General features: G+C 53.8%; 1 protein-coding gene across 1 annotated transcript in view; it reads left to right on the top strand.

The window, feature by feature from the left end:
* Positions 1-1,171: 1,171 nt before the first annotated feature.
* The window catches only part of LOC149404124 (uncharacterized), a 66,119-nt gene continuing 51,499 nt past the window's right edge, over positions 1,172-15,791 (top strand). The window contains exons 1-2 of the mRNA XM_089607415.1: positions 1,172-1,224; positions 1,418-1,701. Coding sequence (XP_089463541.1) covers positions 1,172-1,224; positions 1,418-1,701 — 337 coding nt within the window. The remainder of the gene's footprint in view (positions 1,225-1,417; positions 1,702-15,791) is intronic.

The raw sequence follows: 15,791 nt of genomic DNA on the forward strand, positions 1-15,791 counted from the left end.
TAATAGTTCTTTCTTCTTCGATTATTTTTCCGACCATTTCCAACATCCAAATATTATTTTCGTAAACCATCAAGCTCGTTTCTTACGTTTTGTTATTTATTTATTTATTGATTTGCGTTTCAAAAAATGAGGCATAGCAACTTAACATAGGAATTTTATTTTTTAGGGTACATAATATCAAAATAAGAATTTAGCGATATAAGTCACATAAACATAAGTGTTTGTGTTTTACCCAACGTTTTGTAAATTTTTCGTAAATAGCCAAAAACTGTTGGAAATATTTCGTAAATAACCATATTTACTAGAAATTTACTCTGCGTTTTTATTTTTATTTTTATAGCGTAAATAGATTTATGTAGCTATTTACAAAAAATTAACGAAACGTTGGCTATTTCAAATTCTAACTTTTCATATGACTAAATAGCCACTGGATCCATATAAAAAGTTCAGAGACTGATGTTAAAAGAAAAGAAAAAATTTATTAAGTGGGTTTAATAATTTATTAAATATCAAGATTAGATTATAAATTAAAAAATATCCAAAAATGGACTTTTGTAACATAATTGGATAAAAATACCCTTCTTATTCTCTATACATCATCCACTCAAAAAAATTAATTCATTTTAACACTTCAATCTTCTCTCTCTCTCTCTCTCTCAAATCTTCTCTACGTAAGTGGATTTCAAGGAATCATGGGTAAGATTACGAACTTAATCATTTTAAATAACTTTTGATTGTATATGATAGAATGTAGTGATAAAAATCGATCAGATCTGAAAAACATAGTAAAAAAAACTGGGTTTTAACTTTTTTGTACGATGGTATACGATATGGTAGGATGAGATTTAACTTTTTTGTACGATGAAATTTGAAAAAAAATTATGGTCTGTACAATGCGATGTTGTACGATGGCGTACGATGCTGTACGATTCTTTACGATGTTGTACGATGGATAAGCTAATTTTGCATAGTTTGGCTGCTTTTTTGCTATTTTTATCATGGTTAACGACACTTGGGAGAAGGAAGAACACATATGGACGTTCACCAATGCAGTATGGCGTGCATTCGCAGCTCCAAAGAGATAACGTACAAGGAGTTAATAGATTTTATATATAAGAAGCTCGAGTTAGACAAATTCTTTTTCGACTTAAAACACAAAGTCCCATATACAATGGGTACAATTCCGATGGCTCTTGCTGTTTTGAAGGACAATGGTGACATTTCGTATTTTATGAAGCACATATATCGTAATAGATTTCCACTTTGTGTAAGTTTGGTACCGAAACAGATCATTGCACCTATTGCGTATCGAGGAGTATGTAAATGGAAAGGTGTCTCGCAATGAACCGAAGAAGAGACGGAATACTCTTGTTATCGAGGATCGACAAAATGATCCTATAATTGAAAACTTATACAGTGGCTGTGACGATGACTTGTTTAACGAGTACAAGGGTGCCGAAGATGGTGACGAAGTGTACATGCGTGATAGAGATTGTATTCACAACAGTGACGAATATGATGGATACAATAGTGACAAAGGTGATGAGCACAAAGGTGGCGAAGGTGATGAAGACAATAGTGATGGAGATGATGGTGATAACAATGGTGGAGGTGAAGAATTTAAAGAATTCGTCAATCCGGAAGAATATGATGAGTTTGTGGAAATTTTTACAGTAGCAACGGGTCACTGTGAACCATCAGGTCATTGTCAGTGTGAGCCTCCGATGATCAGTGTTGTCGGTCGTTTGCGGCGAACCGAAAATCTAAAAACAATTCGAGGCCGGCCGGGCATCGTCGGCCGGATCACCCAACGGGCCCCGGCCGCCTCGACCCATGCGCGCCCCGCGCCCTGCCGGCCATGCGCGCCCGCGCCCTGACGGCCATGCGCGCCCCGCGCCCTGCCGGCCATGCGCGCCCGCGCCCTGACGGCCATGCGCGCCCCGCGCCCTGTCGGCCAAACGCGCCCGCGCCCTGCCGGCCATGCGCGCCCGCGCCCTGCCGGTCATGCGCGCCCACGCCCTGCCCGCCATGTGCACCCCGCGCCCTACTGGCTATGTGCGCCCCGCGCCCTGCCGGCCATGCGCGCGCCGCGCCCTGCCGACCATGCGCGCGCCGCGCCCTGCCGGCCATGCGCGCGCCGCGCCCTGCCGGCCATGCGCCCCGCGCCCTGAGGGCCATGCGCGCCCACGCCCTACCGGCGATGCGCGCCCCGCGCCCTGCCGGCCATGCGCGCCCCGCGCCCTGATGGCCATGCGCGCCCCGCGCCCTGCCACCCATGCGCGCCCCGCGCCTTGTCCTTCTATGGGCTTCCAAGTGGGTCGGCCCATGGCCTTCCCCACTCCTATAAATACCCCCTCTCACTTGAGGGGGAAGACACAACTTTCTCTCCGGAGAATTTCCTAGAGAACATTTTCTATGTATTCTCTCCTCCGGTCTGCGTGTGCCCGACGCCGCCGGCCGTGCACGTCTCACGCCCCAGGCTGTGCGGCCCGGGCCATGTGCGCCCTACGCCCTGCGCAGTCAGCCGCGCGCGCCCTCACGCCTCCGGCCCGCGTGCGCTCCCTGCGCCCCGGCCCTCCGGCCCGTGTGCGCTCCTCGCGCCCCGGCCCTCCGGCCCGCGTGCGCTCCCGGCGCCCCGACCCGCGCGCGCCCCTGCGCCCCAGCCCGTGCGCGCCCCGGCGCCCCGGCCGAGCAGCTTTGCCACCTCGGCCGAGAAGCCTTGCCACGTCGGCCACCTCGGTCGAGCAGCTTTGCCACCTCGACCGAGCAACTTTGCCACCTCGGCCACCTCGGCCGAGCAGCTTTGCCACCTCGGCTGAGTGTCCTTACCACCTCGATCGAGCACCTCGGCCACCTCGGCTACCTAGGCCGAGCATCCTTGCCACCTCGGCCACCTCGGCCGAGCGTCTTCGCCACCTTGGCCACCTCGGCCGAGCGTCTTTACCACCTCGGCCACCTCGGCTGAGCGTCCTTGCCACCTCGGCCACCTCGGCCGAGCATTCTTGCCGCCCACTGCCGAGCACGCCGCACCCGGCCAAGTCCCGTGCCCGGCACGCCCCGCGCCCATCCAGGCGGCATGTCCCGCGCGCCCTACGCCCTCTTGGGCGTGAAGCCTCGCGCGCCCCGCTCCCGGTCACTCGGTGGGCCTCAAGGCCTCTCTCCACAACTATAAATACCCCCCCCCCCCTAGGGGAGGAGAAAAGGATCCTGCTTCACGCCAACACAATACTTCTCTTCTCTCGAGAACTCTCTCTCGCCCTCTTGTGACATTTCCAAGAGCGCGCACTCCTCCTCCCTCGGCTCAAAAACACAAGGACCCCCCTCCACGAGAGGGAGCGCGCTCCTCTTCTGTGACCCGAGCTTCTGCGGTACACGCCGCTCTCTCGCTTCTTGGCCCTTGAGCTAGAACTCCGAGCAACGAGCACGCGACCCCTCTAAAGTCTTCACTAGAAGCTACGAGCCGGGTCCTACTCTAAAGCCTTGGATTCCCAAAGCCTCTGAGCCCAAGATAGCCCCCAATACACAAATTGAACTACGTTCTGACCTGATCCCGACTAAAGGGTACGTAGGCAGCCAACCCTTGGCACGGTCACACCTCCAAAACACACCTCAGGGTCTGGAGGGTGCAGCTCGGTCTACGAGATCCCATTTTTGGACCGGGCACGATCACTTGGTCTGGCCTTGGATCGAACCGCCCGAGGTATTTAATCGTTGTTCATTTTCGTGCGACAACATTTTGGCACTAGAAGGAGGGGACTTCCCGACTTACACAGCCCGAAATCCCTTCTACAGCTCGACCCCTTTCTTCTCGACTCGAGAAAGACATGAGTGGTCAACCACCCGTTCGTTCTGAGGGTGTGAATAACCCCGAAAACGCAACCTTGGTGAAGAAATACTTCCTGCGCTCCCGAGCGCAAGGCGACGAGGAGTCTCTCAACGACGAGAGCCACACTCCCTCGCCCCCTCCTCTTCAAGACAGTCGGGACGACCGCATCCTTGAAATGGAGGAGATAATCCACCAACTAAAGATAGCCAATGCAAGGTACTATCGCCAACTGGCGGGCAAGGCACCTGCACACGGCGCCCCCCACGGGGAATCCGAGGACCTCATGGATGAGGGACATGATTATGACCCCGACTATGAAGGCTTGGAAATTTCGGCGGACGTCGAGACTTCTCTCACCAAAGACGGGGAACTCCCTGTTGAGATCGAAGCCGGTCCATCGAAAACAAAAGCAATACCGGTCTCCTCTCAAGAAGAGACCTCCCGACGTTCAGCCCATGACCGACTCGGTCAAAGAGGCAACGTCAGGGAAGGTACAACGACTCGGCGAGTAAGGCGTATGGCTCGAAGCTCACGCCCCCATACCGCCGGGCCGGATCTTAGAGCTCGACTTACCGCCCAACGGAACGACCGTGGCGAAGACCTCCGGGAGAGGCTGAGCGCTCGTAAGGGTCGTAACCCTACGGCCCCAATCAATGGGGACCCTCGCACGACTCAAGGGTCGAACGAAAGGCGACAGGTGACTCCTCCTGAACAAGGAGTGACCCCCTACACTGGCCTCGACGTCGTCACCATGATTCACAATCTTCGTAATGAGGTGCGTGACCTGCGTGAAGGCGGCTTGGCTGTTGATACATACGGGGTCGTGGAAGAACATTCCTCTCCCTTCACCGCCCAAATCCTTGCTGAGGTGTGCACGGGAAACTTCAAACTCCCGAATCTCCCTCCATACAATGGGAAATCTGATCCCACGTATCACATCCAACATTACGAAACTTGGATGACGATGTAGGGCGTCTCACCTGGGGCTCTATGCCAAGCTTTTAGTCTTACCCTCACCGGACCCGGTTTCGAGTGGTATAAGAATTTAAGGCCAGGAAGCGTCCAGTCATTCAAAGACCTGAAGGACATGTTCCTGGCACGGTTTGCTACATCCATGGTCCAAAAGAAGACCAAGATGTACTTATGGTCGATCAGGCAAGAGAATAACGAGTCCTTGAGACAGTATCTCACCCGATTCACTGCAGAATCAAATAAGGTTGACCGCTTTGACGACAGTGACGCAATTACAGCCATCATCGAGGGCTTGCGCACTGGAGACTTCTTAAAGTCCGTCGTCGGCAGAGTCCCTTCTACGATGGCCGAGTTAATGAACCGAGCCAAAACCTTTATGGGGGTAGAAGATTACCTCGAAGGCCGCAGGAGCAGCAACCAAAGCTCCCGCCGTCGGGATGAGTCCGGCAACGAGCCTGGCAATCCCCGTAAGATGATAAACAAGGGAGGTCAAGCTTCCGATAGCCGGCCCCCTACATCTCAAAAGCCGCGTCTCGCGAGCCATTTTAGAGACTACTCGAGTTACACTCCCCTGAACGCCCCAGTAGAGCAAATCTACGCTGTGGTGCGTGACAAATTCGTCGCTCCGGCTCCAATAAGGGGCAGCCTCGCATCTCGCGACCGGTCCCGTTATTGTGAGTTCCACCGGGATTACGGTCACACGACCGCTCAATGCTTCCATCTGAGGAAACAAATTGAGACGATAATCCAGAAGGGAGAGCTCAAAGAGTTTGTCCTTCGCTTGGTAGGAGCGGCAGCCCCCGTCGAAAACAGGCCACAGCCTGAGAAAGGTGGTGGGACCAATGCTAGCACCGACCGCACAGCGGTCGCGGCCACAGCCGATGCGCAACTCCACGTCGTCACCACCATCTTAGGTGGCTTGCAAGACGGGGACTCGGCCCGGCAAAGGAAAAGGCTCCTCTGAGCTGCCTCTCAAGAAGGCCTTGCCGGGCAGGTTAACCTCACCTACGAGGAACCTCCGTCCGTACCTCACGAGACGATACAATTCACCAATGAAGAGGCCAAGCGAGTTGTGCACCCGCATAATGACGCTATAGTCCTCAAGGCCCAGGTGGCCAACAACTTGGTAAAAAGAGTTCTTATTGATAACGGCAGCGCCGTCGATATAATCATTAAGACCGCCCTAGAGCGCATGAAGCTCGGGGGGCTCCGCCCTGTCCCAACTGAGACACCTCTGTTTGGGTTTACGGGAGAAAAGGTCATGACTGAAGGAATCATTGATTTACCAGTCACCTTCGGAACTATCGGAGGGATCGAAGTCGTTCACACGTCAAGATGAGTTCACAACTCCTCGAGTTGAGTTCGCTCCTCGAGTTGAGTCCCGAACCATGAGTCGACTGACTAGTCCTCACGTCGACTCCGCTCACAACTCCTCGAGTTGAGTTCGCTCCTTGAGTCGAGTCCCGATCCACGAGTCGACTGAGCAGTCCTCGTGTCAACTTCGCTCACAACTCCTCGGGTTGAGTTCGCTCCTCGAGTCGAGTCCCGATCCACGAGTCGACTGAGCAGTCCTCGTGTCAACTTCGCTCACAACTCCTCGAGTTGAGTTCACTCCTCGAGTCGAGTCCCGATCCACGAGTCGACTGACTAGTCCTCGTGTCAACTTCACGCACAACTCCTCGAGTTGAGTTCGCTCTTCGGGTCGAGTCCCGATCCATGAGTCGACTGACTAGTCCTCATGTCGACTCCGCTCACAACTCCTCGAGTTGAGTTCGCTCCTCGAGTCGAGTCCCGATCCGTGAGTCGACCGACTAGTCCTCGTGTCGACATTACGCATAACTCCTCGAGTGAGTTCGCTCCTCGAGTCGAGTCCGATCCATGAGTCGATTGACTAGTCCTCGTGTCGACTTTGCTCAACTCCTCGAGTTGAGTTCGCTCCTCGAGTCGAGTCCCGATCCATGAGTCGACTGACTAGTCCTCGTGTAGACTTCGCTCACAACTCCTCGAGTTGAGTTCCTCCTCGAGTCGAGTCTCGATCCACGAGTCGACTGACTAGTCCTCGTGTCGACGTTATGCACAGCTCCTCGAGTTGAGTTCGCTCCTCGAGTCGATTCCCGATCCACGAGTCGACTGACACTACCCCGTGTCGCCTTCTCAAGTTTTGTGGCTAAAGCAACCGACAAGTGTCAACCGTTCTTCAAAGCAATAAAGAAGACGGACGGCTTTGAATGGACGGACGAGTGCGAAAGGGCCTTTCAAGAAATGTAGGCCTACTTCGGGACACCTCTGTTCCTCTCCAAGCCAAAAGAAGGCGAGACGCTCTACGTCTACCTCGCCGTCTCCGAACGAGCTGTGAGCGCTGTGCTAATCTGTGAAGAAGATAGGGCTCAATGGCCCATCTTCTACATAAGCAAAGCCCTACTTGACGCCGAAACGCGTTACACAGAGATAGACAAGCTCTCTCTCGCTCTACTCGTAGCCGCCAAAAAGCTACGCCCTTACTTCCAGGCTCACCCAATCGTTGTCCGAACAGGACACCCAATCGGTAAAGCTCTTCAAAAGGGAACATTGTTGGAATTGATCTAGGGTTTAAGAAAAAGTTTAACGCTTCGTTAAGCGGCGGAATTTAAAAATTTTCTTTTCAAGTAAAAACAGTTTTTTACTAACCTAGACAAAGAGCAAGTACATGTAATTAAAAACTATTATGAGTATAGAAGTTTACTAACCTTTCTTGAAGCTTGAACCTTGAAGAAGCTTTTGGAAAGTTTGCAACGCTCGTCTCCCCTCGCAGCACCTCTCTCTTTCTTTCCTCGGTACCTCGAGCAACCACGAAAGTTTCTATCACTAAATCACTCGAAATAAAGGAATCAGTGAGTGGGCACTTTTAAACACTACGACTTAAGAACGAGTCTTGAAGTCACAGAGCTAAACTCTAGGTCAAATGAGGACCTAGGTGCCAAAACAAAAATCGAAATTGAATAGAGAGAGAGGAGAGGGGCGGCCAAGCTAGAGAGAGAAGCTCTCAATCTCTAAAACTTGGAATGAATGAAATGTGTGGAATGAGGCTCCTATTTATAGGAGAGGTCTCACCTTCAATAAGGTAGTTTCCTCTTCTATAGAATATCACATATTCATGAGCAAATATTGCCCATTTCCCTCTTATTCCACACGGCCAAGGCAGCCTTCTAGAAGGCTTGGATTTGTTTCCTTTTATGTGCCTTGCCTTGCCTTTTTCTTACTTGGCCGAAATTCTTAAGCATCCTTATGCAAATTTGTTTCCTCTTTTTCTTTTGGCAAGTATCTATATACATTTATGCACAAAATAAACTTTCTTTCCTTGGGTATTATGGGCGCCTATTCTCATCTAGAAGGAGCTTCTAGAAGCTTCTTCATTTGTTCATGACAACATGAGAAAAGCCCATTAAGAATTTTCAATAAAATTCTTATGAAATGAAATTAATTCACAAGGCCCAATAATCAAGTTATGGCCGAGTGACATTAAGTCATCAAATGAACTTGTCAAAAAATTTATTGACATTCATTTCATCATATGTCTCAAAAGACAAAAATACCCTTTTGACTATTTTCGTTCTTGTTTTGACTTAGCTTCCAGTTTAACTATTCCTATCGATGTGATTCGTGACAGTGACCTCACGGACCCAAATGAACAAAGCTTGAGCTAAACACTTGGACCCAAAAGTTCACAAACCTTTTCCAAGTTTAGCTTAATGCCAACTGACTCCACTAAAGAGCTGACACTGAAAATCTCTCGGTTCAAATGAATTTGTTTTCTACTCAAGAATTCGACCTAATTATGATGAGCGGATCCACTGAATATTATCTATGTTTACCCTTCTAGCTGTTATTTCCTCAACTCCTTTGTCGCTTGTGACTAAGTTAGAAACAATGTATTGACGAGGAGCTAACAAGTCACATTGTTTCATCCAAAAGAGTCAGGACTCAATTTGGACACTGGCCAGTTCATTTATTCACACTCCAAGGAACAAAGCATGAGGTGACATACATTGCATTTCAGCAATCTTGTACATGAATTCCATATCTATGAGAACTTCACAAAGTTACTCATGACATACTCACAACTTAGTACTTCACCAATAGGCCTTGTTCGGAATCACATAGTGAGTCCGAACTTTGACTTTCTCAAATGAGAATACTAAGGTGTGAAATGGCATGTCTCATTTCAGGATTAAGGTAAGCATGATGCAATTCATACATAGTGACTTCGAGACATAAGAGGTTAAATGGTTTGTTCTTATATTGTCTCTAGAAGTGCACTGGTCAATTCAGTACCTTAGGAAGATACCTAGAAGAACTATAGAGTCCCCAACTCTCAATGCCTCATAACCAGACATCATAGATTCTTCTAACAATCGTACTGAGGTCAATAGTCCTTTGACCCAAAGATTGCGAATATATCGTTTTAAGCAAACTACGAAGAGTTTGTTCATGCAAATCTACATTTGTCTCTTCGTAAGTTGTTAGGTTTGTTTATGGACTAAAAGACTAGGGTTTATCATAAAGCTTCAGACAAGGAAGATTGAATGAACGTTTCAACTTTATATTAATGAATAAGCAATTACAAGCAAGAGTCTTCGTAAGACTATATGACATCAAATGTACATAAATAGACACTACTACTCTTCTTGTGGGCACCATTGACAACAACATCGACTCGCATGGCGATCTGGTCCCAAGAATTGAGCGAGTACGGGATCGAGTTTCACCCGAGACCAGCAATAAAGGCTCAAGCCTTAGCTGATTTCATAGCAGAATTCTCCTACACTCCCGACATGGGAAGAGCAGAAGACGACTCGACCGACGACTTGTCGGCTCGAAAGAGAAAGGTCGACCCTACAGGCCCCATCTGGGAACTACACATAGACGGAGCATCTAATGCCCAAGGAGCAGGCGCCGGCGTGATTCTGACAAATCCCGACCGGGAAAAGTTACGCTACGCCCTCCAACAATGAGGCCGAGTACGAAGCCCTCATAGTAGGGCTAGAGCTTGCTCAAAAGCTCAACGTGTAGAACTTACGAATACACTGTGACTCGCAGTTGATCGTAAATTAGGTTAAAGGCGACTACGTTGCCAAAGAACCTAACATGATCGCCTACTTGGCAAAGACAAATTCCAAACTAGATGCCTTCTCCTGGTTCGAGATCATCCAGATCCCACGAGAAGAGAACTCCGAGGCTGACGCTTTAGCTCGCCTCGGATCCGGTATCACCGAAGACGGGTTGGGAACTATCCCAATCGAGTCTCTCCCGCGACCATCCGTCTCATGTGACGAGGTTGGAGCGATTGAGAGCGCCGCTCATCCAACTTGGATGACCCCGCTTACGGACTTCTTGCGAAGAGGGGTACTTCCCGAAGACCGCAGAGAAGCCGAAAGGCTGAAAGCCCTCGCATCCAAATACGTGTTGAGAGGCGAAGCCTTATACAAGCGCGGGTATTCAACCCCGCTGCTCCGATGTCTCAACAGCGTCGAGTCGACTAAGGTCCTCCGCGAGATCCACGAAGGCCTCTGCGGGAACCACGCCGCTGGGAGGTCCCTCGCGCTCAAAGCACTTCGACAAGGCTATTTCTGGCCAACGATGAAAAAAGACGCCTACGACTGGGCAAGAAAGTGTGACAAGTGTCAACATTTCTCCAACGTTCCACATCAGCCGCCATCTCCCCTGAGTAGCATCGTTGTTCCATGCCCTTCCCAAAATGGGGCGTAGACATTATCGGCAAGCTTCCCAAAGCCCCGAGGCAATACGAATACGCCATCGTCGCTATTGACTACTTCACTAAGTGGGTCGAAGCCGAGCCTCTGGCTAGGATCACTGAGGCCAATACTACAAACGTCATCTGGAAGTCCATAATATGCCACCACGGCATCCCCGCGTCAATCGTGACCGATAACGGCGCGCAGTTCGACAACACGAGGGTTAGAGAGACCTGCGCCTAACTAGGGATAAGCAAGACATTCTCATCCCCGCGACACCCACAGGCTAATGGCCAAGTGGAAGCCGTCAACAAGACGATTAAAAGCAACCTCAAGAAAAAGCTCGAAGCCAAAAAGGGCGCCTGGGCTGAGGAATTGCCTTTCATCCAATGGGCCTATCGAACGACCGTTCGAAACGTCACCGGAGAAACCCCCTTCTCCCTAGCTTTTGGGATTGAAGCGGTGGTCCCCGTGGAAACGGAAGTCCCCACCTACCGGGTCGACACTTTCGATGAAAAAGAAAATGACGAGGCCATGTGCCTCGAATTGGATCTAATCGACGAAGAAAGATCCGAGGCCCTCACCAGACTCGCTGCACAAAAGCGAAAGGTTGAGAGGTACTACAACGCCAAAGTCAAAAGGCGGATCTTCGCCGTCGGCAGCCTTGTACTCAGACGCGTATTCCAAAACACCCAAGTGCAAGGCGCCGGGGTCCTGGGCTCAAATTGGGAAGGACCATATAGAGTTCGACAAGTCATACACGACGGAACCTATTACCTCGAACACACAGACGGAACTCCAATCCGACACCCGTGGAGCGCCGAGCACTTGAGGCAGTACCACCAGTGACCAAGTCCCCCCATCTATTGCTCTGATTTCCCTTGCTCAATTAGGCCTACGCGCCACTATTCAAGGATGTTCCCTGTTAGCAAAAATCAAATAAAGTTCGCGGTTTTTTTATCCACTTTATCACAGTTTTTAGTCTTCATGGCACGACCTGTAAACTAAAAACTTCGGGGGCTATGGGTCCTGAAACGTACACTCGAAAAATTACGGCATATAAAAAAAAAAAAAAAAACCTTAAGCCCCCCACTCATGGGATACAGAGGCTTGAGAAGCTCGGGCCCCGACGGCTCATCAGGCATACCGGTCCGAGAAAAGACGTCGACCTAACACGGTGCAACACACATGCTCGGTCGCTCAACAGCACGAGCTTAAAGACGCCGGCCTAACCCGGCACAACGCATAAGTCCGGTTGCTCAACCTACGAGCACTTCGGTTGCTCAACCCACGAGCACTTCGGTCGCTCAACCCACGAGCACTTCGGTCGCTCTACCCACGAGCTCAAAGACGTTGGTCTAACCCGATGCAAAAGGGCCTAAGTCCCCCACGGGGATACAGACTTAGGAAGCTCGTACCCCGACGGCCCTTCGTGCATACGGGTTCGAGTAAAACGTCGGCCTTCCCGGCGTGCCGTAAGACGCGTAAAGGCGCAGGTGAAAGACGTCTTCCGGGACGCATGTAAGTCGTGTAAAGCCGCTGCCTCAAACCCTAAAAAGGCCAAATTTGAGCCAAACAAAGATTCGCCAGCCTCAGAACCCTAAAGGCGCGAACACCTAAGACGCTGGCCTAACCCTGCGCAATAGGGTTTGAGTAAAAGACGTCGGCCTAACCCGACGCAACCGCGTTCGCTTACTCAAGGGTAAGCGGGCCCAAAAGACGTCGGCCTAATTCGACGCACCCGCGTTCGCTCACTCCAGGGTGAGCGGGCCCAAAAGACGTCGGCCTAACCCGACGCAACCGCGTTCGCTCACTCCAGGGTGAGCGGGCCCAAAAGACGTCAGCCTAACCCGACGCAACCGCGTTCGCTTGCTCCGGGGCAAGCGAGCCCAAAAGACGTCGGCCTAACCCGGCGCACCTACGTTCCGATGCTCCAGGGCGCGAACGCTAAAAAGACGCCGGCCTAACCCGGCGCGTCTACGTTCCGACGCTCCAGGGCGCGAATGCCAAAAAGACGTCGGCCTAACCCGGCGCACCTACGTTCCGACGCTCCAGGGCGCGAACGCCAAAAAGACGTCGGCCTAACCCGGCGCACCTACGTTCCGACGCCCAAGGGCGCGAACACTAAAAAGACGTCGGCCAAACCCGGCGCACCTATGTTCCGACGCTCCAGGGCGCGAACACTAAAAGACGTCGGCCTAATCCGACGCAAAGCGCGTTCGTTTGCTTCAGGGCACGAACCCAAAAGACGTCAGGCTCAGCCGGCGCACCATAACCGCTACTCAACGGCACGAGCTCCGAAGACGCCGGCCTAACACCGGCGCAATTTACGTTCGCTTGCTCCAAAGCGAGCCCAAAAGACGTCGGCCCAACCCGGCGCAACATACACGTCCAGTCGCCAAAGGCACGGACGCAGAACCCCCGGGAACTACCCGCTACGACCTCTTCGATCGCCGGAAGGCACGAAGCGAAGTCACTGGGTCACAGCCACGTTAGGCACGCTGAACCGTCGGCCTAACCCGACAGGCCGATACCACCGTTGAAACACGGGTCGGCCAATCGCCTAACTGGGCACAAACGCCCCCTCACATCGAACGTTTAAACGACGACGAGTCGTGACGATGAAACGAGCGGAGGACGAACCCCAGTTAAGGACGCAAAATCTGCCAAGACTATTGGTAAGAATGCAAGCCCTTCGGGCCACGTTGGCCCGCAAAGAAGGCATATACGAGTGAAAATTACTCGAAAAATGAGATAGGCATTCGACATGAAAGCAACAAAAATATCTCATATAAAGAGCCACGGCTCTGAATCCAATAAACACGTGCTGAATAAAAAGTGCGTGGAAAATAAATAAAAAATCCTAGAAAAGGAAAGCAAAGCGCTAAACATACGCGCTAAAAAAGAAGACACACGGCTCAAACAGTACCCTCATCTAGCAGGGGAAATAAGGTGTCGAATAAGTCAAAAGTGACCCCCCGGGGCTCGTTCTCGGCCGCGGTCGCTTCTCGACATTCCACCGCTACGACGCGACGGGCCTCCTCGGTCCCTATGTCGTAGTCATCCTGCAAGTCGGACGCTCTTCGCTCCGCTTCTGCAAGACGGGATGAAAGGCGGGTGTTCTCCTCTGCCAGAGAGTCGCGCTCGCGCTCCGCCCAAACGCGCGCCGCTTCGCTCGAAGTAAGCTGGCGGTGCGACGTCTCCAAAGGCATCGGATCGAGCATCCAGTTGCCTCCGAAGGTCGGTAACCTTAGTGCGAAAAATCTTTGCCGATCGTGTCGCCACCTCGCAAGCTCACCGTTCTTCGGTCAGCTCCCCCGCCATCTTGGCCACCGACATCTGGGCTTCATCGCACTGATCTCGGGCGATCTGGAGTTCCACCTTTGTCTCGCGAAATCGACCCCAAAGGGTCTCGAGTTCCGCCCCCGAGTCAGAACCTTGATCGACTCGGGCAAGACTAGACCTCAAACGCCCTTGAAAAATTAAAGTTCATGACCCGTGACTCACGAGCCATGAACTTGGGGGGCTAATGTTGTCGGTCGTTTTCGGCGAACCAAAAATCTAAAAACAATTCGAGGCCGGCCGAGCATCGCCGGCCGGATCACCCAACGGGCCCCGACCGCCTCGACCCATGCGCGCCCCGCGCCGTGCCGGCCATGCGCGCCCCGCGCCCTGCCGGCCATGCGCGCCCGTGGCCCTGACGGCCATGCGCGCCCGTGGCCCTGACGACCATGCGCGCCCCGCGCCCTGCCGGTCATGCGCGCCCGCGCCCTGCCGGCCATGCGCGCCCCGCGCCCTGCTGGCCATGCGTGACCCGCGCCCTACCGGCCATGCGCGCCCCGCGCCTTGCCGGCCATGCGCCCCGCGCCCTGACGGCCATGCGCGCCCGCGCCCTACCGGCCATGCGCGCCCCGCGCCATGCCGGGCATGCGCCCCGCGCCCTGCCGGTCATGCGCGCCCGCGCCCTGCCGGTCATGCGCGCCCGCCCCCTGCCGGCCATGCGCGCCCCGCGCCCTGCCGGCCATGCGCGACCCGCGCCCTACCGGCCATGCGCACCCCGCGCCTTGCCGGCCATGCGCCCCGCGCCCTGACGGCCATGCGCGCCCGCGCCCTGCCGGCGATGCGCGCCCCGTGCCCTGCCCGCCATGCGCGCCCCGCCCCCTGCCCGCCATGCGCGCCCCGCGCCCTGACGGCCATGCGCGCCCCGCGCCCTGCCAGCCATGCGCGCCCCGCGCCTTGTCCTTTTGTGGGCTTCCAAGTGGGTCGGCCCATGGCCTTCCCCACTCCTATAAATACCCTCTCTCACTTGAGGGCGAAGACACAACTTTCTCTCTGGAGAATTTCCTAGAGAACATTTTCTCTGTATTCTCTCCTCCGGTCTGCGCGTGCCCGACGCTGCCGGCCCGTGCGCGCCCTGCGCCGCCGGCCGTGCACGTCTCACGCCCCAGAATGTGCGCCATGCGCAGTCAGCCGCGCGAACCCTCACGCTTCCGGCCCGCGTGCGCTCCCTGCGCCCCGGCCCTCCGGCCCATGTGCGCTCCTCGCGCCCCGGCCCTCCAGCCCACATGCGCTCCCGCGCGCCCGGCCTCCCGGCCCGCACGCACTCCCGCGCCCCGGCCGAGCAGCTTTGCCACCTCGGCCACCTCGGCCGAGCAGCCTTGCTACCTCAGCCAACTCAGCCGAGCAGCTTTGCCACCTCGGCCGAGCAGCTTTGCCACCTCGGCAACCTCAGCCGAGCGTTTTCGCCACCTCGGCCACCTCGGCCGAGTGTCCTTACCACCTCGATCGAGCACCTCGGCCGAGCATCCTTGCCACCTCGGCCACCTCAGCCGAGCGTCTTTGCCACCTCGGCCACCTCGGCCGAGCGTCCTTGCCACCTCGACCACCTCGGCCGAGCATTCTTGCCGCCCACTGCCGGGCACGCCGCGCCCGGCCAAGTCCCGTGCCCGGCACGCCCCGCGCCCATCCAGGCGGCATGTCCCACGCGCCCTGCGCCCTCTTGGGCGTGAGTCCCCGCGCGCCCTGCGCCCTCTTGGGCGTGAAGCCTTGCGCGCCCCGCTCCCGGCCACCCGGTGGGCCTCAAGGGGCCGGCCCAAGGCCTCTCTCCACAACTATAAGTACCCCCCCTCTAGGGGAGGAAAAAAGGATCCTGGTTCACGCTAACACAATACTTCTCTTCTCTCGAGAACTCTCTCTCGCCCTCTTGTGACATTTCCAAGAGCGCGCACTCCTCCTCCCTCGGCTCAGAAACATAAGGACCC

This window comes from Urtica dioica, chromosome 2 (genome assembly GCF_054948205.1).
Source record: "Urtica dioica subsp. dioica isolate 48M chromosome 2, U.dioica_male_clone48M_v1_H2, whole genome shotgun sequence".
In the NCBI taxonomy this organism is placed as follows: Eukaryota; Viridiplantae; Streptophyta; class Magnoliopsida; order Rosales; family Urticaceae; genus Urtica; species Urtica dioica.